The 22935-nt window shown below is 49.3% G+C and overlaps 1 protein-coding gene across 1 annotated transcript in view; it reads right to left on the reverse strand.

The window, feature by feature from the left end:
• Positions 1-8366: 8366 nt before the first annotated feature.
• PAPPA (pappalysin 1) overlaps positions 8367-22935 on the reverse strand; it is a 184107-nt gene continuing 169538 nt past the window's right edge. Inside the window, exon 22 of the mRNA XM_033012026.2 lies at positions 8367-14217. Coding sequence (XP_032867917.2) covers positions 14110-14217 — 108 coding nt within the window. The 3' untranslated portion in view covers positions 8367-14109. The remainder of the gene's footprint in view (positions 14218-22935) is intronic.

Genomic DNA, 22935 nt, shown 5'->3' on the forward strand with positions numbered 1-22935 from the left:
GTTGCACATTGGGAAGGCCTCCAGTACCTGGTCAAAATCCCACTGGAGTTCACAGGCAACGTTGCCTGTGGAGCAAGCGCCAAAGCACTGCAGGTTGCCCAAGGTCTTAATTTTTAAGCTAAATCCCTTTTTCTGAAGGAGAGGACAGTGACATCGAGGGATCTGGGCCATGGCCACTGTGTCACTGAGGCTTGCACATGAAGGCCATGGAGGGACCATGTGTTACAGCCCCTCGCAGCCCCCAGCACTGGTGCTGCCCATTAACCATCCCTTCCCGCTTCGGAGGCGGCTGGTGGCCGTGGAGTTTGGCTGTGGGGATGCGGGAGATGCCCGTGACTTGCTGCAGACAAACACAGGCTTTGCATTTGCTTGGCCAGAGCTGCCGAGCCCCAGCACGGCTCTCGGCACCCCGAAGCTGAAGCAGGTCTGTGATCTGCAGCGAGACCGGAGCTCCCAGGTCCTGCACCTCCCGAAACGGGAGACGCTGGTGCGGGAGGAGGTGAGGCAATATTTGTTCAGCTTTGCTATTGTGTAAAACAAAACACAGCAAAACCCTTGAAGTGCAAAAGCGCAGGCGTTCTGGCCGGTGCCCGGACTGGTGTTTCTGGCACCACGGTGTTACACCGAGCTGCTCATTTCATGTGCTGCCATGACACTTCGGGGAGGGGGGGGAACCCTTAAACCTCTCTTCGGAGCCCCTGATGCAGACTGACGGGGACTGATCCTCCCTGCCCGGCGGTGGCAGGATGGGACCCCCGGGCGCTGGGCGCTGCCAGGGCCAGCAGTGACCGTCCAGAGCCCGGCTGGCCCCAGCGAGCACGAGGGGGCTCCTCAGGTGCTTTGAAGCCGTTTTGTTTTCCCAAGGCCCTGGCCGGCAGCTGTGCCTCTCCCTGTATTTTACAAACATGGTGTTTTGTTTTGTTTTTGTTTGTTTTCGCTCGGAGATGATTCATTTCTCTTGAAAGCCCCGTGCAGCGTGTGCTGCGGTGGGGAGCGGCTCTGCGGTTTCGCTGCAGGCGAGAGCCGGTGTTGACCGATCTGACGGACAAATTGCTTGTGATTTCTGTAACGCTGCTGACGGGACTGGAGGCAATTGTAGGTGTGACGGGGCTAATGCTGCTCAGATTCCTGACCGTCATGAGTGTGGAGCTAGGCATTAGGAATAGCAGATGCCAGCCAACATACAGGGCGGCTGGCTGGATGCCCTTCAGCATGTTTTTTTCCCCCACGGTGGTATTTTTTGCACCTGGGACGCCCACCCCAGCAGCCTCCCTTGGCAGAGCTCGGGGGGAAGGGGAAAAGCCCACAGCATGGGGCCATTTTGCTGCAGACAGCGATGGAAAGGAGACTTTCAACCCTGGTAGCCCTAACTTCTGCTGGGAACAAAACAGGAGCAGCACAAGGTCAGGCTGGCTGTCCCCCCGGCTCCGTGCTGCAGCTGTGTCTGCTGCAGAGACCTGAGGTTTAATTCTTGCTGCTTACCTTGGAAGGCTGCTGAAGAGCTCCGCTTCGCATCCTTGGTGAGGCTGGCTGTTGCATACGTGTACGTATACAGAGCGAGTTGTATGTAAGCCTGTGTTAATATGTACACAGCAGGTGGAAGAGTCTAGACTCCCGGGCAGGAAGGCTGCGGAGTTTGATGGCTATTAACCTGTCGAGAAGCACACCTAGCTCCCAGATCAAAGCCAGAAGAGCCTCTGGCTGGTGATGCTACCCGGCGCAGCGTACCCAAGCCAAACAAAACCGAGGAATTCATCGAGGTTACACATCCTCCGGCACGCAGCTGAAAGGAAGGGTCTGTATTTTCTCCCTGGAAACTTTGGAGAATGTAACCCTCTGGCTTTCAAGATAAACAGTTGTAGTCACAGCCTAGCAATGCTGGCAGATGGACCCGTGCCCCGTAATGTGTGCACACATACACATCCCCCTGCTATTCCTTTGGCTCCCTTAGGGAAAAGGGATCCTTGCTCCAAAGCAAGTTGCTGCTGCCCCAGGAGCTGGTTCCTCTCACCAACCCTCACCCTGACTTTGCTGTGCCACCAGCCAGGCTTTGGCAGATCAGGAGCCAGTGCTGTCCTGGGTGGGGGAGATCACCAAGGGATAGATGGAATGTGAAAAGGGAGTGGGGAGAGGGGCAAAAAGATGCCATCATCCAGGTTTAATAGATAAACTACTCACATCCATTTGCAAAGCTGATATTGTTTGCCTGATGGCACGAAGCAGGGAAAGGTAACCTGGCATCAGTGGCTCCTGGATGGAGTCACCAGCTTTAGGATGAGTCCAGGTCAAAAGGAGCAACCTTCTCCATGTGCCTTTGCAGTGAGTGCATGTGCCAGTAAGAGCATCCCTGCGCAGCCAGGCCCTACTCCCCCCATCCATGCACCCCCCAGCACCCCGTAAACACCAGGTCAGCACCAGGAGGTGGTTTCTCTGCAGAGGCCACTCACTCTTCATCGCACGTGTGTTCACACTCTTCCTTTTAACAAACAGATTCACTGTCACTTTCAGCATCCCTGGAACAGCTCAGCGGGCACACGCCCTTCGTAAGGGCACCCCAAATCTGCCACTTGTTTGGCAGCTCAGAGCTGGTGACAGCCGCAGGTCCCCTCGCGGGGCTGCGGGGGGCTGTCCCCCCCCGCGGAGCAGAGGGGCCCTGAACAATCCCCATTGTCCCCGCAGCCATTGTTCCGCACCGCCCTCGGCCCGGCCCGGCCGCAGCTGGCACCGTGCACAGAGGGGCCGATTGTTTGGGTGGCTGTGCCACTGATGACACACTGCTTTGGGACAGCTTCTTCCACGGCAGAGGCCTCTGCAGTCAAATGCTGCATTTGCTCCTTTAGTTACTTGTTTGGTTTCTGCTTTTCTTCCTTTTTTTTTTTTTTGAATTTTTGCTTGGTTGGAGGTGGCAGGCTCTGATGAGGCTGGGGAAGAAGCCAAGGGAGTGCCAGGGGCTGCTCTGCATGGGCAGCCCAGGTCTTCTCCGGAACGGCGGGTGCCCGGGATGGACAAAGCCTGGCAGTAACACCAACGCTCAGCCTTGCCCGGGCCTGGCGATGCGGCAGCTGCCCCAGTGGCCTGTGAGCTCCCATCTCCTTGCTTTGAGAAGGTGCAAACTCAACGTTGTACCTGCTGGGCCAGAGGCAGGGTCAGCTCTCCAGAAGCCGAGCATCACCAGTGTGAATCAGTTTGTGCGCTGCAAGGCACAAAGGAAAAGGTTTCCGTCTTCTTTTTCTAAGCACACTTGGCCTGTCTTCCTCCCCCGGTGTTGGTGGCCATGACATTGAGCCAGGAGGGACCATGGCGGGGGGGACATGGCTTGGGCAGCTCTGGCCATTCCCAGTGCCGGGGTGGGCAAGGCCGTGCCCCACGGGCTCGCGGCAGCTCCTGGGCGCCAGGAGCTCCAAAGGCTTTGGGGAATAGTTGGCGTCGGGACGGTGTGCTTCAGCTTTGGCATTCCACGTGGTGCTGCAGGGTCAGGAGGCTTTATGCTGGGGTGGGAAGTTTGAGCACTGCAGTATTAATAAAGTGTGCAATACAAAGGAGTCCCTTTCCCTCCCCTGCTCCTGCCCACCCTCCCGTCTCTCCGAGCCCGTTTAGCAGCCGCTGTGGCGTGGAGCCTTCACGCCTTACAGGAACACAGAGGCATCAGGGCTCGGGCAAGACCATGTTATTAGGGTGACATTTTGAAAAGATCTACTTATTCTGAGTGTGTCTGTGCTACAAGGTGAGTGCCCAAAAGCAGTGCTGGGGTTTGAAGTTCAGCCAGAACCATCTGCCTATTTCTACTTTCTCATCAAAAATGCCAACGAACCTGAAGCATAAGTTGGTTCATCCCTGTGGGCTGGGTGATGACAAAGGGGAGCAGCAGTCATCTTAGATATGAGGTTCTTAGGCTTCTTTAAAAAAACTATATGAGTGGGGGGAGTGACTTATAAATGAGAGAACTGGCAGATAATGTCTTAAGAGCAGGGCAAGGTGGGGGTGGCTAGAAGTGACCATGTTGCTGTTTGGACTAGTTCTTTGACATAAGTAAAGCAATCAAAAATTTGTGAATAACTTTTTATATGAATAAAAGTATCAATTTCATGAAAGCTGTTTTTGACCACTAACAATACTCCCCAGGCCTGAGAGAAGTCAGCCAAAAGATTCTCAAGACCTTTAAAACTATTTTGACACAGTATTGCCTCATTTGTACTTAAAAAAAAAAAAAAAAAAAAAAAAGTAAGACCCTGGCCCTTTGGCTGCATTTTATCAGAGAACTTAGGCCAGTTGTTGACTTGAATGATGTAGGCAGCTGTTCTTCCAATTCAGGGCAGAGGGAAAATGTGGGGCCATCGCAGTGTTGTGGTAGGTAACGCACAGCAAAAAGGCAAATTCTGGCCTAGGAACTGCTCATTTTTCTTTACAACTCAGGTGCATGCCTTATAAACTGCAAAACTGAGGACGTGCCACGGAAAAGCCCAGGAAAAGACAGTGCTGGACAACAAAGTGTTTGCAGGGTTTGTGTGTGTCTGTGTGTAAGCAAGCGAGCACGTGGGCATGCATCTGCAGCGTGTGCACCTGAACGCTCATTTGATCTTCAGATGCCCTTGCTTACATGGAAAGAAGTTTTGTTCTATACTTGTGAGTAGTTTGCGCTATTCCAGTCTTTCTACAGAAGCTTTTTTTTAAGCCACTGTGTCTTTTTGTTCAAATCATTCAAAGTTGCTAACAGCTTCATTTTCCCATTACCACAATTACCAGTGCCATACTTGTTTGAGAAGCTGTGGCTTTCAGCTGGGAGAGGACTTTGCCGTATGAATTCAGAGCAATTTCCCCAGCTTTCATATATAATTAATGCAGTCAGCTCCTTTTGATTTAATGCAGCCAACAGGAACCGCAGCTGGTGTCACAAGTGCCTCCCAGTCACTTCAGCACGTGGGCCTCCTGGAGTGGCTGGTGGCCCAGTTTGGGTGACTTGGAATGTGTCATGAGACTCCCTGGGCTGGGCACCGCACAGCAAGGTGACCGGCATTACTGCTATGGGGCTGAGATAATAAAGCTGCCTTCCTTGCTAGGTCTTAGCCAGATTTAACATTTGCGGGTGCCCATGAGCCCTGTTGCCATCTCACAGGACCGTGGCTTCAGACCTTGCTCAATGCATGTATTGATTTTTATTTTTTTAACTCTCCCGCTCTTTAGCAATTGATTTCCAGACAGACACCTAAACCAGACATAGAAGCTGTTGTTTTGATTGTGCATTTCAATTGATCGTGCCTGGGAGGTTGTGCACATGAGGGAGGAACAGAGCTGAACATAGCTCAGCCCAGCGGGAGCGAGCTGCCCACTGCTCGCTGGCTTTATGGTTGCTCCCATCTTGAGGTCCTTACTAATGCCTAATAGATAGTTCAACACACAGCCAATTGATCGGTGTATTGCTATAGAATCACAGAATCACAGACTGGTTTGGGTTAGAAGGGATGTTTAAAGGCCATCTAGTCCAACCCCCCTGCCATGAGCAGGGACATCTTCAACCCGATCAGGTTGCTCAGAGCCACGTCCAGTATAGACACAAACTATTTAATACATTGTTTATGGGGCCTTTTATCTACCGTATGTTCTATTGATAGGGCTGTCTGTGTCACGCTTATGCCCTATTAATAATGCATTGACCATAGACAAGGATGGTATAGAAAGCATGATGCTCTCTTTTTGCCTCTCCCTGCTCAATATATTGCAGTGGATTTTGACAGTTAAAATGCAAAATAATGATTACTGACTCACTTATGCTGGTGAAAAAAAAAAAAAAAATTCTCATCCTTCAGTCTATTGTCCCCAAATGTGCCATGGATTGTGTGGTGTGGAATTAATTTATTCAATCCACAGGCTGGTTATTCACTGTGGTATTACTGCCACACTTTTAAAGGGAGGCAAAGTGGTACCAGGCAGTACTGTAACTATGTCTGGCTAGCAAATGGAGCTAGCTGGCATTACAGCCCAGTGCTGACTACAGCAGATGCAAAGGGGAGTATGTGACTGGGAAAGCATAGCTGGTATTTAACACTCCTGCCCCCATGCACCCCCTCCTTCTCTCTGCCCGTGCTCCCAGCCTCCATGTCTTACCAGGGCTTTCCTGGGGAGTTAAATCATTAATGAGTTTGGGAGTTAACTAGGTTAAAAATTACTCTCTTTAGGATTAGGGGTCAATAACTGTCAGGGTTGAATGGCACCTATCCTGGCTACAAGCGCATTCTCAAGGTTTGGAGATGTCAGTGCTGAATCAATTCACATTTGGAAGCTGAATCGATACAGATTTCTCAGTATAACAGCATAAAGGCCCTTTCCCTGCCTGCCAGAGCAGGGTCTGAGGGGTGGCAGGCTGGGTCCTGCCCTGTGGCCCCAGCCCTGGCGTGGGGGACCTGCTGGAGCAGTAAAACGCGGGGGCAGCATCGGCAAAGTGGGGCACCACGGCAGGACCAGCACGGCTGGGACCGAGGGGAGGCAAAGCCTCAGCGGGAGGAAATTCTGCGAAGCTGGTGGGCCAGAACAGGGCCAAAGCACCTTGCCATTAATGATCATCAATTTAATTGCTCAGGGGAGCTGCCCTTGGCTGGGGCAGGCGGGCTGCACAAGCTGTGCAGGGCTGAGCCTTCGCTGGAGCTGCAGCTCCGCCAGCCCACCCTCCTCTCCACAGACACCTGCCATGGCAGCAAAAAGCCACACGTTTGGTACTGGAGGACCAAAAGTGTCTTAATCCTGCTCAGGTTTTATTTCACACATTAGCAAGAACTGACAGCCCTGTGGTTGGAGTCCACCCCGTTCCTTTTGGACCTGGGCATGCCTTTGGGCATGTGTCCATCGCCGCGCCGGCTAAAACAACAGGACCGGGTTGCGGAGCCTCATTCTGCAGGGGAAGGGCATGCATCTTCATTGAGGTGAGCCAGCTCTGAGGGGTCGGGACCAGGACAGGCTGTAACACTGCATGTGTGGGTAGGTGTGTGTGTGTGTTTGTACTGGCCATGAGGCTTTATCACCACCAGACGTGCGTGAGCTGCCTGTGCGCACCTTACAAGGCCGTGGTCTGGTGCGGGGTGACTGCAAACCCAGCTGTCTCTTGACCATTGGAGACTGCCCTATCTTTATCTGTATGTTTTCTTGTGCGTCCAAAGGCTTTGTGCATCAGGACTGTGGCTGCACTGTTAGCTCTCAGCCTTCTTTCCCTCCTAGGTAATATTCCCGAGTCAAGGTGAACTCCCTCTGGGATTCCTTTCCTCCATGACCATGTCGTGCATGTGATGGAGAGGGTGAGCAGAGACCACGGACAACTTTAAACCAAAACAAAACGGATTTTAAAATTGGAAGCATCCAGCCTTCAAATTTTCAAGCATCTCTCACCCCAAAAGTTACACCAGGCACCAGCCTGCCCCGAGTGAAGCAGGCCCTGAACCGCCGTGGCACAACCAAACCGGCTGGAGGAGAAATGGGCCCTTGGGCTGACAGGTGGCTCCGGCCGGCGCTGCCCCCCTCCGCCCGCTGCAGCTCCCTCCCATCAGGGCTCTGTCAAAGCACCGCGATTTCCTAAACCCGTGCCCAGAACTGAAGTGCTGGAGCTCAGCAGGAGCACGCGGACAGGGTGGCCCCTGCAGCTGTGCAGCCAGATGTGGGACCCCGCGGCCACACTCACCACCCCCCGGGGTACCCGGAGATGCTGGGGGCCGGCTCGACCGAAAGCAAAGGAGACGTGGCGAGAGCAAGCGGTCCAGTTCAGAACTCTTTAATACAAGCTTATATTGTTTGTGTTTCTGATTCTCTGTTCTCCCAACATTTGGGGACATTAACCCTCATATGTGTGTGAGCATGTGTATGAAGATATATACAAAATCACACAGTTAAATATTTAAGCATACAAGGTATTATATATTTATATAATATAGAACTTTAGGGTATAGGAATCAACAATGGCAAAATATTTCTGATGAATCTGACATAACTTCTTTTGAGTGAAACATGACCTGTTTTTGAAAGACCAGAGGAAGTTGTTGCTTATTAAAAGAAAGAGAAAAACCTGTATAAAGAAATTCTGTGAAAATGATTTAAAAAACATCATGAACCAAAAAAAGGACAACTGTTAAAAACTGTATTGAAAAAAAAAATAAATTAGATGAACAATTGTGTAAATATAAATTAAAAAAGATGACAATCTTAATAAATAAGCTTTACTATTTACATCTTTATATATTGCTTGGAGACTTAAATTAGATCCGTTAAAAACAAACGAACGCAAAATAAAACCCAAAATCGGAGCAGCAAACGTACAGGCGTGAGGTACAGAATTAAGGGTTGAACTGTATTTTGCTTGTTTCTTTTTTTTTTTTTTTTCTTTTCTCTTTTATACAGTAGACCAGTAGAATTCTTGTGAAAATAGATCCTCAGCACTTCATTGGAGTATTGGTTGACATGGCTTCCAAAAGGTGCCAAGAAAGATTCCGTAATAATAATAATAATAACCATAATAATCATAATAATTATAACAATAATAAAAAGATACAATATGATACATAAATATGGAAGAGCAGTTGGTAATATGAATACATTTTTCTCTAGACGAGATCACAGTTTTATTTGTAAATATTACACTGATATATATATATAATATTACACATATAATATTATATATATATCATATATATATTTATATATATATTTATATATATAGTATGGCTCAATCCTGCTCCCAGTGAAGTCAACAACAACAACAAAAACCCCCGTTGACTTGATGGGAGCAAAATTCAGCCTATCATCTGCAGACAGGTAAGTAATTACAGAGGCCGTACAATGCAAACTCCGCAATGGTTCCGATTCCCTCTTTAATTGCTGGTGAAATGTTTCGTTAAAGCCCTGGTTCTTTGCACTCAGAAGATGGAAACTGGTGGCTGAATTGTGGCCTCACCAAACGAATGAAAAACCAAAAGACCAAACCAAACCAGAATGGGAACCAAAGACAACTTGGACTCATTAGCTCCGCATCTCGACCTAACAGGACTAACACCACCACCAAGTAGCACCAAGACTCCTCATCTAACACCTGAAGCCAACTCAAGCTCTTGTTTCTGGCCTCAGAGGAAGCAGTTATTATTCTTAATGAATCTTGGATGTGTAGATCAGGTGAAAAAGGGGAAAATTCAGTTTGCCAAACTAAGACAGAAACAAAACATTAAGCCCCACTTTGCTCCCGCTAGAACGACCGGGGTTTTGAACCCCAGCTCCCCGGCTGGCAGGAACAGCCCGACACCAAAACCCTATTGCTCAAATTGACCGTAGCTCCAAGGAAATACATCTTGGGCCACCTGGACCTGCTTCTGCTGATTTTTTGGTCATGCTCCCACTGAACTCAGTGGCCAAGGTCCTCCAGTGGAAAGGGGCCTGTCCCCGGGGCTCCAGTGCGTACAACACACGAGGTCAGCTGGAGGCATGGGCGCTCCTGCATCCCCGGAGGGAGGTGGCTTTCCCCAGGGGATGGGATGACGTGGAAGAAACGCAAAGCAAATCAGCTCTGTTGCCCCACTGGGACCAAAATGGGGCCCACAACTTTGAAGATATCAAAGGCGAATGCAAGCTGGGCATATGGTCCCCTCCCAGTGACACGAACAGGCCCGTTAACACTCACTGGGGCATCCCGGGACCGGGCAGGGGAGGGCAAGCCGCTGCCGAAAGGCTGGGAATTTCCACAGCATCCAAAAAAGTTCAAAGGCCAAATCGCCAGCTCTGAAAGCCCTTTGAGCATCCCAGCCTCGGCTGACGTAATCCCATCCCCTCCTGTCTTCTAGCTTGGCCTCAAATGGAAACGATGGGCTGGAGTGCGGGAAGGGGACGGTCAGCACCCCACCTCCCGCTCACGGGAATCACCTGTCTGCTCACGTAGCAGCTTTCTCCTCCCCTATCTCACTCCCAGTCTCTCGCAGCTCTTCGGGATTCAGACTGTGCAGTGCTTCTGAGTGCAGTAATTAGAGCACAGTGAAATACTGGTTAAATGTGTATGTACAGTTGGATAATGTAAAAATAAGCACAAATACACACTTAAAAAAATAATCTGGAAAAAAAATAATAATAAACTCCGCCCCCCTCCCCCCTCAAACAACAATATACCAGGGGAAAAAATATCTTAGCCTTAGTTCCTGGACTTATCACAAAGCACAAGGAAAACAAATCCAGACAATGTTATAAAACCTCACGGTACTTCTAGGGAAATCTACACTTAAGTATCTAGCTCTCTACTCAGCTGGCAGAATCAGTGTTTTCCTTTCAAACACACAAAAATAGGCTTTGCTCTTCTTGGATTTGGATTATGTGGGTTTTCTTTTCTCCTTTTCATGTTTTTTTTATTTTTTTTTCTTTTCTTTTTTCTTTTCTTCGTCTCTGTAAAGCCTCATTTGTTGTTATTTTTTCCCCCACTTGAATCAGTTGCAGCAAGAAACTTTTGTTGGCTATTGGGTTTTCTTTTTTTCTCTCTTTTTTTTTTTTTTTTTTTTTTTTTTTTTTTTTCTTAAACACAGGTAAAACCTAGAACAAACCGACAGTTACAACCAAGTGAAACCGAAACCGGAAGGGAGGTAGCTGGAACCCGACTCCCAGAGTCCTCTGGTGCCATCCTCCTTTCTCAGCCTGGGGGGGACAGCGGAAGATGCAAGAAAAGCAGCAGGACACCAGCTCAGCCTGTCTACGAGAGGGTGGGGAGGGAGAGGGGTAGCAGCTGATAGGAGTTTCCCACCCCACCATGCACCATTAACCGCTTTCTGCTCCAGCTTTCCCCCCCTCTGGCCAGGGATGCTGCCCATAGCCAGCAGGCTGGCTGGCGGCCCCAGGCAGGGTGCAGCCTTGGCTCACTCTCTGTGACAGAGAAGATCTTGGCACTAACGTGTCCTGGACTTTATGAGCAGCTACATTTCATCAGCATGAGCACCCTCTCCTGTTGCCCCAAGCTGCTTGTTTGATGTTGTCCTACACCGCTGGCTTGGCAGGTGGAGGTGGTGGGTAACATCCCCCTCACCTCCCACCCAATGGCCACCACAGTCGTGGAGGGTCTTTCCTAGGGACTCCGCTGGGCATTCAAGGCCCTTACAGTGGTAGATGTTGCAAGGCCATCCAGCTGGCCTTGCCCCAGGGTGGGAGCCGAGGCGACAAGAGCTGAGCAGGTGTCCATGCCCCACGGCTCCCCTCTCCGCATCCTCCTGGGTGCACGGTACAGCACCTGAAATGCAGAGGGCAAAGCTTTGCCCCAATGCAATCTTTTCCCAATGGAAATAAAAACACCATGCCATTGGATTTAACATGACTGAGAGAAGAACTTCTTCTGCTCCCGGTTCCATCAGTCCTGTTGGAGGACATGGACAGTGCCAACATGGCAGTTCGAAAAAAAATCAAATAGCAGCATGGAAAGTCTGCCTGTGGTAAAGGGAGTCGGGTCATGCCTGGACTGCAGGAGTGAAGCTGAGGTGTGAGGCTGTGCTGGCAAGAGGTGACCATCTCCTTTGAGCTGAGAAGGACTCCAACTCAGCGAGCACAGGCTGGCCCTGGCCGGGCAGAGGAGCCCACAGCAGCAAGTGGCAATAATGCTTATACAGACCTGTCTCTCCTGGGCAATGTCCTAGGTGGGAAAAGTGGATGGAAAATCTCCTCCATGCTGAGCTGCATAACTGAGAAGGGGATTTTGCAAACTCAGGATGCACACAGGACCTGAACTGAAGCTCCCTGCTAGGGCGAAACCCAGGTGGGGTGGAGCGAGGAGATCGTGCCAGGATGCCTCAGGCACTGAGGACACTTGGCAAACTGAAAGGCTTTCGAGGTTGTGAACTCTTCTGATGGGCTGGATGGCACATGAATGAACTGCCAACACAAAAGGGGAGGAAAAAAGGACCAGAAGGAAGCAACCTTTTCACAGTTATTCCACCATTAATTAGATGGCAATGGGCAAAAGTGGAAGTTTTGCCCAGGCCCATTTTTTGCCACTTGTCTCTACACTGCAGGACGTTCAGCCTAACCCCACGGAAGAAGCCCTGATCCCACCGTGCCTCCCTTTCCTGCCCACCCCGGCACGGTGGGAGCAGAGCCAGCCGCACAGCCCCCATGGCCAGGTCTTCTCCAGGAATAACTAGGAGCTTCACAACAGAGAGCTCCTCGCCTTATCACGACAATCACCTTTCCAGGCCCCTATATTTTAGCTTCTTGACATTCATGTCTGGTTTATTCTGATAGAAACAACCCCAGCAGCAGGTGACAAGAGCCTGGCTCCTTGCAGCTACAACCCTGCCAGTTTTCCATTTCTAGTTCTCCTACTCATTTTTACATCCAGGGGAGTTAAACAATCCCTCCCCTTACCCTTCTGCCTTGCTAGAGTGCCTAAATGTTCAATCAAGCAGGAGTAGGAAAAAAATCTTTCCAACTTGTCTTTACCCAGTAGATTGTACAAGCCAGGAGAGTCCCAAGGAACAGACAGACTTAACACTTGGAAGGACGCTCTTTTGGATGTGTGTTCTTCCTAGCAGGAGCCTGAAGCAGCAGGAGACAAGCCCGAGCCACACTGGGAAGATCTCTGGGATTTCCATGGGATGGGTTGTAGCAGCAGCGGCAGCACTAGATGCACTGGGCACCTCAGTGACTCAGTGTGATGAACCCCATGATGGAATGAGTCCCCAAGGGTCTGGCACAACGTGTTCCCCTCCGGGCTGAAACAGGAGGATGGAGCGATATGACAGGGAATGTGAGGTCTGCTGCAGCTAATGCCCTTCCTTCTGGAAGATTACAAGCAGCTAAGCTCCTGTTTTATCAAAAGTCTCTGACCCATTGGCCTGGCAGCTTAATACTGACAAATATGACCAAAATTCTAATACTGTCTCCTGCAGTCCTTTCCCCATAGCATGTGTCTCCTCCTCCTCTTCCTCTCTCCTGAGAAAACAGGAGCATGAAGTGGCTGTTAGATATAGACCACCATAAGAAGGGGGTGGAGGAGGTCTAGAGAACCACTTGGCTGGGTGGAGACCAGAAAGCACATTCCTTTGGCTGGCTGGTGTCCTGTTTTCTTGCCCCAATGCTGAGGAAGAGACCAGAGGGTTTGAAAGGCAGGTTGTAGGTAAGCTTTAAGGCAGACTGTTTGGTTGCATGGGGTTGTTTTTCACCCTGTCCTGACACAGTAAGGAAACTAGTTGTATGGGACATAGCAGCAGGAGTAGCAGCAGCAGACATGCTCAAATGACAAGTGCGGGCGCGAGTTACCCTCTCTGCTCCTCAGAAGCAATCATCCACATTCCTCGATGCCAGTCCTTAGACTCCCCACTCCCTGATTCCATCCTGGGACCACCTGCCCATCTCCACACAGAAACGTCCCAGCAGGCCTGCAGCTGGCAGGCAGGCTACTAGGGGACTTTTTGTTGGCTTTTTGAGGGCAGGGGGAGAAGGAGGAGCTGTACAGAAAGGCCACTGCAGTCTGCTGAGCTCCCTGGCTGGAAGTAGCATTCCTGTGAGGAGCAGATGCATCCCACGTCTCGAGCTGGCTGGGCGTCTGGCAAGTCACTTGCCAAGAGGCACAGCCCTGTGGAGATCCCACCCCAACCTCAGTGCCCCGAGCATGCGATACCTTGGCATTCAGCATCAGAAAAGGCTCAGCTTGGAGTCCTCCAAGAGCACAGCCTCTTCCACGAACGGTCTGAGTTGTGAATGTTGGGGAGGGGAAAGTGTTTTTGCGTTGATCATAATCTCTCACTCTTTCTCTCTTTCTCTACTTATTTCTATAAATACGTGTACATAAATAGCTTGTTTCTCGCCTTGAATCTAGATATGAACTGTTCAAATTAGGTGGGCATAACATGCTGTTTTGATACATGAAAGTCTTCTCGACTTGACTCTTGGTTGGTTGTTTCTCGTCATCACTATTTAAGATATAGTTAATACATAAACCCCTACTTTGAGTTCTTCTTGGACAAAAATTAAAGGCAGACTGGTTGAATTCTAAGGGTCCCTGGTGCAGAAATGCCATCCAGTTGAGCAGCTAAATGTTAAAAACGATACCGAAAGGGATGTGGTGTCTCTCCTAGCCTGCCTCGAGCAGTGTGGTCCTCCATTCCATGTCGCTTGGCATTACCCAAGACTGAAGCCACGCAGGTCTTTCTGATTGTGCTCTTGGGCGTTGGGGTCCCGGCAAGCACACTCGCCTTGTAGGTCACAGGACATAGGGAAGGGAGTAACCTGGGGAAGGAAACCAAAGACACAGACATGAAGGAAGGAACACATCCTGGAGGACAAATGAGACCTCTGGAGTGATGTCTTCAGAGATCAGCTGCAGCCTTCAGCTATGTTATTTTTTACAGTGATTTATTTCAGTGCTGAGCTGGTGGTGCACTGAGGCCTCAGGTCAGCTACCTGTCCATCAGAAAGGCTGTGAAAAGTGTAAAGAAGAACCTGTTCAACTGATGGAGTTAGTGGTCAGCAGTTACTCCCTTAACAGTTCACATCAAGCACATGGATGTAGCTGGCTGGGGAGACATGTACTTCTCAGGCAATGCTGGGGCTTTTCGGGGCACTTACCGTAATGCTTGGATCACATTACACTGCCAGCCTCTTCTGAAAAGCTATCCTTACCCCAAGGGCTACAAACACTAAATGACAGCAAAGTGACAAACCCCTCATCTCACATGACCAATTCAAATCAAATGCTCACCAAACTACTGGATCCAGCAGGTCCCAGCTCCAGCCTCCCCACAGCACTCCTACCCACCTCTAGCTTGGGGGTTTTGGTGAACCCTACTCCTCGGCCATAAGCTCCCCTCTGTAGGCTATCATTCTGTAGTAGGGCCCTATGGCTTGGGAGCTGCTCCCATGCCTAAATCCATTTGTGCATTTAACTATGAATGTTCTGGGTTTCGATTCCTCAGGAACTGAACCAAGTACTACCTGGCAGATCAGTGAAGCTGCAGTCCAGCAGCCACTTCTCTAAATACTTGTTCTGTTTAAGGTCAAGAGATGCAGCTAACAGGCACTGAGGAGCAGCAAAGGAATGCAACTGAGAGACTGCTACATGCACGATCTGTCATCTGTCCATGACCTCTCTGGAGAAGTGTGGGAAGGAGCTGAAACAATAGCCTGAAGTGTCTGGCTAGCGGAAGTTGATTTTCACCTATTGCATCACAGCATTTACATAAAGAAAAGGGGGTGGCCGTGGAACCATGTCTTGCTTGCCCTGAAGTGAATTCCCAAGAATTACTCCCATCTGCACAGGCTGAGCAAATGACCTCATTTCCCTCCTTTACACTCCTTCCAAGACAGTGCCACAACCTGTTCAAACGTTCCCAGCGAAGGCTGCACGCGTGCTCTGTCTGCTTCCCTTGGTTTTGCTGCCACATGTTTGCTCTCTCTTTCATAAACACTTTTCTCCAGGCTACAAAGCCTGGGTCTGCCTGTTCCCTATGTATCATCAACAATCTAGGAATGTGGACCAAGCACTGTGCATGATCACATAGCTGTCAGTTCCACCTAGTCCTTCCATACGTGTCCCTGCATGTCCATCTCTAGCATGCCTTTCTCCTGACGCACACGGGAGATGGGATGGAGGAGTGGGGATCTTTATTTCACAACTGGGGAGCCTAAGGCAGGGACATGCTGACAGAGACATTAAATAGCCAACGCTCATCACCAGATCAGGGTTTAGAGAGCCTCCTCCCCTTGCTTTTGACTTCATTGCCAGAAGACTTGACCCTCCAGGTAGAATAGGGTGATGACTCTTCATCAAGCCATGGCCTTAGTGACTTATGAGCTAAATAACCAACCAGTGAATAATTTGAATCTACAATTGCGCAAACGTGGAGGTTGTGAAGAGAAGAGAGAGTCCAAAAAGTTAAAATCAATTTAATTCAAATAATTGGAAACTAAAGGAGTTTATAAACTGCAGAAAACAATGGGAGCTTAAGGGTCACTTGATCCAACAGCAGCCAGCCAGAGCAGGACTGTCCCATATCACAGTGTTATGAGTATTCTTAGATAGGAAAGCAGAGAAGACTGCAAACAATGGGGTTTAGGGAGCAGGCTGAGGAGGAATTGTTTAATGACTGAATTAAAATACTGGAAAGGAAAAAAGAAAAGATACATGAGGAAAAAATTGACTTTTTTTGTTCAGTGTAGAAGGAAACATTTTGGTTTAGATTATCTGCTACAGTTCAGGTTTGACCTTTCTCTTCAAGACATACAAATAAAAAAAGAGTATTTCAGAGCTGAAGTTATGTCTTGAAATAAAAACTTATTTCACTGATAAAAGGCTCAAACAAAACATTTAAGTATGTCTGGAGTTTTCTCCTATTTTTATTTTTTATCCTGAATCATTCACTTCAATCTGGATTTGGCAATGATTTTGACTTAAAAAATCCTCCCTGTTGTACAACAAAGCTACTGGTTGGAGGCGAGACCTGGGAACTCGATTCTTTCATTTGTCTTCATCAGGCTTTTTCCTCTCCCTGGCCTGGATTCACTGCGTTTGTCTGTAACAGTCTAACAAAGGCGATTAAGAGGCCCCTGCGTTCAAAGGAGAGACGAGCTTGCAGAGAAGGTGGATACACCTTTTGCACTGAACACAGAACAACCACACACCCAACTCAGGCATTTCAGTGAAGTGGCTGAAATTAGCCATGACAGCCTACTGCACTTTGTCTCTGCTGCTGTCCATGCATAAGTGGGACAGTGAAACACGTTGCAGGCATGGAGATCCCAGAAATGCTCCCGTTTCACTTGCAGGAGCATCAGATCCAAGAGTGAAAGCCCTGCACGACTGTGTCTCCAAACTACCGACTCACATTCCCCTAACCTACTCTGTGGGCTGTGCTGACAGAGTGGCCTTAGAAACCCAAACTGGCACGAGTTTGATGTTGCCTTGAAGTGATCTACCCTTTTCATTCCCTCTCCTCCTATTTCTCCTTGTGAGTCCCTTGTTTTCCCCTTTGCTTCCTTACAGGTCACTGTAAGCATGTGCTCAGCACTGGAGCAACCTGAACAAAAGGTGCACAAAAGATACCAGATCGCTACTACATTGCAGCCAATTTCTGGTGAGACAAAGCCACTAGAGAAGAAATGTCATGCCGTGTATTTTCCTCTAGAAACCTTCTGGTCTCCTGATAGTGGTCATGGACAGAAGAGCAGAAGCTTACCCTCTGGGGCAGAGCCATGGCCCCAGGAGCAAATAGTTTCATGGCTCAGCAGCAGTTCACAGCAGTGGGTAGCCTGAGTGTAAGAGAGTTTCTTCATAATCAGCTTAGCCTTATTCACTTTATGTCCCTTACAGATTTTTTTAATGCAATTTGATTTTTACAGTGCTATTGTCCAGATAGATGAATTGTTTTGTCTTATGGCAGTGAGCTCCAGAGATCAGTTTTCTATTCTGTGAAAAGGCAGAGATTTCTATGGCTAATGAGCACATCCACAGTCATATTAAAGTAGACAAAATTCTCCAAACACTTAGCAGTAATACAGGGTTTCCACTTTAAACAACATCTACAACAAATATGCATTTGAGTTCCCCAAGGACCTGATTTCCACAGGTATTTAGGGAATCTAACCCACACATAGCATCTACTAGGAGTGTCACAAATACCCAATTCGGAGAAACCATACAAACCCTTAGAAGGAGGACTGTCTATTGCCTTAGGCTCATACAGTGATAGCCCTCTGGAGTACAGAGCCATGAATAAAGCTGCTGGATGTGCTAGAAATAATAAATGCTGAACCATTTTCTAAATGATAGCCCATTTAGGTGTGGATCCCAGATATACATACTCCAAGATTAACTGCTTCTTTTCTTTTTAAATAGGTCTGTGAAAGCCCAAGTCATTAACAGAATATACGACCTGTACTGGAATTTCCAGATATACCCATTGTAAAATCGGTATTAAAGAACCGGCTCTTGTTCCTTCCACCACCAAGTCCTGTGTTTCGTCTACACCTATCTCCCCTTGTAGAAAACCTGGCTAATATCTAGGAGGGCGGGGAATAAAAACTAAAAATGAAGCTTAGGGCCTGGCTTGGCCATTTGATGAAGTAGTGCAGGATATTGTCTCACAGACTAAAATAGGTTGAAAAAGGCACAACTGAAGAACACAGCTCCACACACCTTTACACACCCCCTGCACGCACACACATCTCCTGGAGATGATCCAGAACAGAGCCATGGCGTGGATCGGCAGCACTCAGGGGAATGTGGGTCCCGCCTGAACCACGCTGGACCACAGACCCATCTATCTTCAAGAGAAAACAGACAGAACCTAAATCACAGCCGTCCCCCCAGGCGCGTGCACTGCATTAAACACACTGCCCTGAACCTAAAGGAGCAGGCGTGGGCTTATGGGCTCGGCCAGGGGCTAGCACGGACATCTGGGGTGTAACGCACAGGAGGTCTGAGTCACCCCCACCTCGACCAACTCAGCACCCATGCTGGGCAGCATTTGAACCCATACTTCCCTTCTCTGCAAAGGTATGGGAGCCCTAAGCATCCTTTCCCACGCCAGGCGATGAGACCTTGGATAAAACCCAAGCTCCCTCTTGGAAACAGGGCTGCATTTGTCCTTGATGCCACGCTCCCAACTATGGGAGTGAAGACAACGATACAACAGACCAGCTCATGAAATGAGTGAGAGGCCACAAATCCTCCCTACACAGCACCTATCTGAAGAGGTTGGTGACATTCCAAGACAGATCCCTGCCGAGAAAGGCCAGCCTATGGGGAACTGGTGGGAATGTTGACAGGAGAAATCCCAGACAGGTACAGGGAGGGATGGGAAAGGGTTCTGCAAAAGGTCAGAGCTCATCCCTCACACAGGCTCGTATCAGGCTGACCCAGCTGTACCTCCCACCCAGCACACTCGGGGCCGGTTCACAGCAGCACCAGGGTGGGCAGAATCAGGCCTGGACAAATGGCCATGTTGGAGGTGGTGGGGAAAGCAGGGGAGGAGGGCTGCAAAGTGTTGGGAAACAGCCTGTTGTTAGATTTCAGCCCTGAAGTGTTTGCGAAATCTCCCAGACAAGCCTAACTGGGAATATGAAGGCCCCGCTGCAGACAGAGCCTCCGCGGGTGAGCATGGCGTGTCGAGATAAGCGTGGCAGCTCGTGCTGAGTGTCACAGACCCGTGCCTCCCAAGACCCTTGCAGCTTAAACGCCGGGCAGTATTTTGTTCCCTGACAAGGCCCTTGTGGGACAAAAATGCATCTCGTAAGGGTCTTCTCAGTGGTTTTCAGCATTTAGGTCACCAGGGCTGTTTCGAGATAATGGAACAAGAGCAAGCCCCCTTTAAACTCTGGGGGCTGGCATGCAGGTTCACACCTAGGGCACTGCTCCAGAGGGCCTGGGAAAGGCGAAGATGAAGCTTGTAGGAAACCTCCTCTCCATGCAGCACATACAGGCTTGAATTTTTGTGAACTGCCCCGCCATAAACCAGCCTTCCCCCCATTGAAGCCAGCAAACGTGGTTTAACAAGACGTAGCTCAGGGGAACCCAAGAGATGCTCGTCTCTCTCCATCGGGCATAAATCGGGAGCGGCTCCGCCAGAACCGGTGGAAGCAGGATGGCCCAAAGCCAGCAGGGATCCCCGGGAAAGCCCTGCCCGCACGGATCCCGCATCCCCGCCTGCTCGCTGAGAGGAGCGAGGGAGCCCGTTTGCCAAACCACACAGAGCTCAGTTGCTCAGCCATCAGCTGTGCTTCCTACCCTCGTGCTACTGATTGTGCAAACATGAATGTAATTAGTCTAAATAATCACCAAAGATTTAATAGGAGCCAGACCACCCAGAGGCCAAATAGCTGGCGGTGGAGCAGGGAAGGTTTGTTCGCTGGTTTTTGTAACACTTGCTAATGAAGTGAGGTCGGATAGCAAAGCAAACACCCTCCGCTAGCACATCCCTTGGGAACACTGTATGTTGTGGGAAGCCCCATGTCCCTTGAAGCCAAGAACGTTCTCTCAGGATAGGCAACATGTGCTACTACCAACACTGCTTTTAATTTATCGCCGCCTGGAAAGCCGCCCTGAACGATTATGAAACCAAGCTCTGAGCCCCAAAAGAAGATCCCATCGCAACCAACCATGGCTGAAAACGCTCCTCACACGGCAAACAGCTAGCCACTGAGGCTGCGACCAGCAGCTCCTGGGTGAGTGACTTCACCCACACGCCTGGGGGAACCAGCGTGCGTGGAGCACCCAGCAGCGCTCAGCCGCTTCCAGAGGCTTGAAGCAACGCCCCGCATTGCAGCCCTCCTTCCTCTGTGCTCACACGCCATTCATTGTATCTCGCCAGCTAATTAAGGAGCTGATGAACATGCCCAGCTGGGGACATTCAGGTTGCTGGGACCAGCATTGTGGCAGGAACATTAATTCTTCTGGATGAGCGGAATTTCCTCAGTCGGGGTGGTCACCTGGGCTGCTGATTGCACGAGCTGCCTCAAACCCATGTTCTGCCAACACAGCAAGATCTGACAGGTCTGTGTTGCAGTTAGAGAGCTGGGAGCAGGCGCTTATTTCTCTAAAAAACAGAGAAGTGGTTATTTCTTGTTGTCTTGGGGGTAGGAGAGCAGCAGACCCCTGTTTCTGGGGAGACAGGAACAGTCTTTGGAAATCCCTGCTGGAGCCAGCAGCAGCCTCTCGGTTCAAAGCTCCTTTCTTCAGGCCTTGAATTCTCGGCCATAAAGTCTCTGAAGAAGTTTTGATAACTTGCCTATCTTTTAGATAAGCAAAGCTTTGGATGAATCCCACACGGTCCTCTATCTACTGCAAGTCCTCATTTGTTTTCCGCCGGGGCACTTGCTGGTTTTCCTCTCCAAGGTGTTGGACAGAAATGTCAAGAGGCTGAAGGGGCGGGGCGATTTTCTTTTTCTTTTCTAAGTGCTATGGGGCAAAGCAGTTGAGGGAAAACCTGAGTGATAACTGAGTGAGACAGGTTTTTCTCATGGGAGCTGTAGGTTTATCCCTTATGCGATGAAAAGGAAAGGCAGAGAGGAAAGACAGATGGAAGTTCACCCTTTCAAATGGTTTAAGTTGGGGGAATTTTAAAACAGAAAATTCTGTGCATTTAAATCTGCAGGGACCAGACTGAAGAATCTTCAACTAAGAAAATCTGCAATCCAAGTACATAAGCGGAGCCTAAAGAGAGACATTTCTGATTTCTGTGAGGTCTTGCTAGACAGCCTTGTCCAGGGAAAACTTGTAAAAGGGAAGGGGAAGAGAAAAGAAGTGAAGGAGAACAGTGGCTGGAGAGAAGATTTCCTGAAACGAATCAGAAGGAAATAGCCATAGTCTCTCCCTGCAGTGCCACACACCCCAGGAGGTCCTCTCAGGTGGCCGCCAGCCCAGAGACAGCCAGTTATGCCCAGGCTATTTATTTTTCTCACTTTAGCAGTGTCACATTTTTGATGTTTTAAAAAATAGTATCTTCTTTTATCTGTGGCAGGATACAAAGCAAGAAGCAGCTTCCTAGAGCAGCCAGGCAGAAGGGAGCTGGCAACCTGTGCTGGGTCAGGAGGGTAGGAAGATTAAAAGGAGATGGGATTTTGCTTTGTCCTTCACGGAAGACTTTATCCCCTCCAGATATACAACAGAAGCTTTCTCTGCCTTGGAGGTTGGCTGGCAATGGCCTTCCTGCCTCTCAAAGCTGCTCCTGGGTCATGCACAGGGCAAGCTGTGAGCAGCACAGCCCCGTCCCCTGCCCCAACTGCAAACCCCACCGCTGGTCCCGCTCCCCACGGAGCCCACCCGCCCGGGGCAGCCCCCTCAGGACACACGTCCCTGCTGCCCTGGGTGGCACTCGCCCCTGTGCAAGCCCTGGCTTCTCGCCACCGCAGGGGGATGCTGATCAATTAGCGCACAACAAATAATTAAGCTGATGAATGTCTCTTTTTCCCGCTTGCTGACTGCAGTTGCCTCGAATTTATGCCCAGAATACGACTGAATTTATTCGTTGCCATTTGTAGCATCCAAAAGAGGTCTTTAATGATTTCTTTTAAGCTTTCCAGTCTGATTGTGAATAGTGCAGGGCAAATAATACTCATTATTTCCCATCTAAGCAGCAGCGCTGATTAGTCGGCGGCTGGTCAGATAAGTCACACCACTCTGTTCCCCTCTCGCTGCAGAAATGCACAAGGTCATTTGCTGCTAATGCTCAAATGCAAAGGGAAAACATGGCATAAGCGAATGCTGCATGGAAGTCTCTTGTGCATTTTCAGGGCAACAAAATAGGAGCGTGCAAAATCTCACATCAAGCAAGAGGGCTCAGAATTAAAGTGAATATGGGTTGAATAATTTTGCTTTCACGCAGCCTGGTTCACAGCACTGTGTGCAGCTGAAAGTGCGTTTGGGAGGGTAGTGGGATTGCAGTGAAACTTATGTCTTGACAGTTTGTGGACATTAAAGATCTGAAGCCAGCTCTCACTTGACTGTTAACTCCTGAATCTTCACATGATGCAATGTTAATCTTCAGCCCTTTCCTAAAATAATGTGCGGAGTTGCTATGTTCTGTTAAATGTGAACCATGTGTCACCTCAGCAATGGCTGCAACGGTGAGAAGATGATAAATCTAAAGCTTGTAAAATGTCCTGTGACATTTTGGGAGAAAAACAGGTGTTGCATAAATGTTAGACATTTATGGGTAAACTTGCAGGGGCTTTAAAAGACTGACACATCTGCCACATAGTATGTAACCCTGAAAGAAAAGGAGCAAAGCAGTTTCTTTCATGTGTCTCGCTCTTTCTACAACCGTATGAAAATACATCCTCATCTGGTATTGGAATTAACAGAGCTGGACTCGCCCCTCCCTATGTCTCCTCCAGGTTTTTGGCTTTTACACCCAATGTGTATTTTAAAACTGTGCCTTTTTAAGTAGGTGGCAAACTGTGCTGGAAGGATTTGGTATGCGGAGTATTTTTATTCAGCTCCCTTTTCTCTCA

The sequence above is a fragment of the Tyto alba genome, unplaced genomic scaffold (assembly GCF_018691265.1).
Source record: "Tyto alba isolate M040663 unplaced genomic scaffold, T.alba_DEE_v4.0 Super-Scaffold_11, whole genome shotgun sequence".
Lineage (NCBI taxonomy): Eukaryota > Metazoa > Chordata > Aves > Strigiformes > Tytonidae > Tyto > Tyto alba.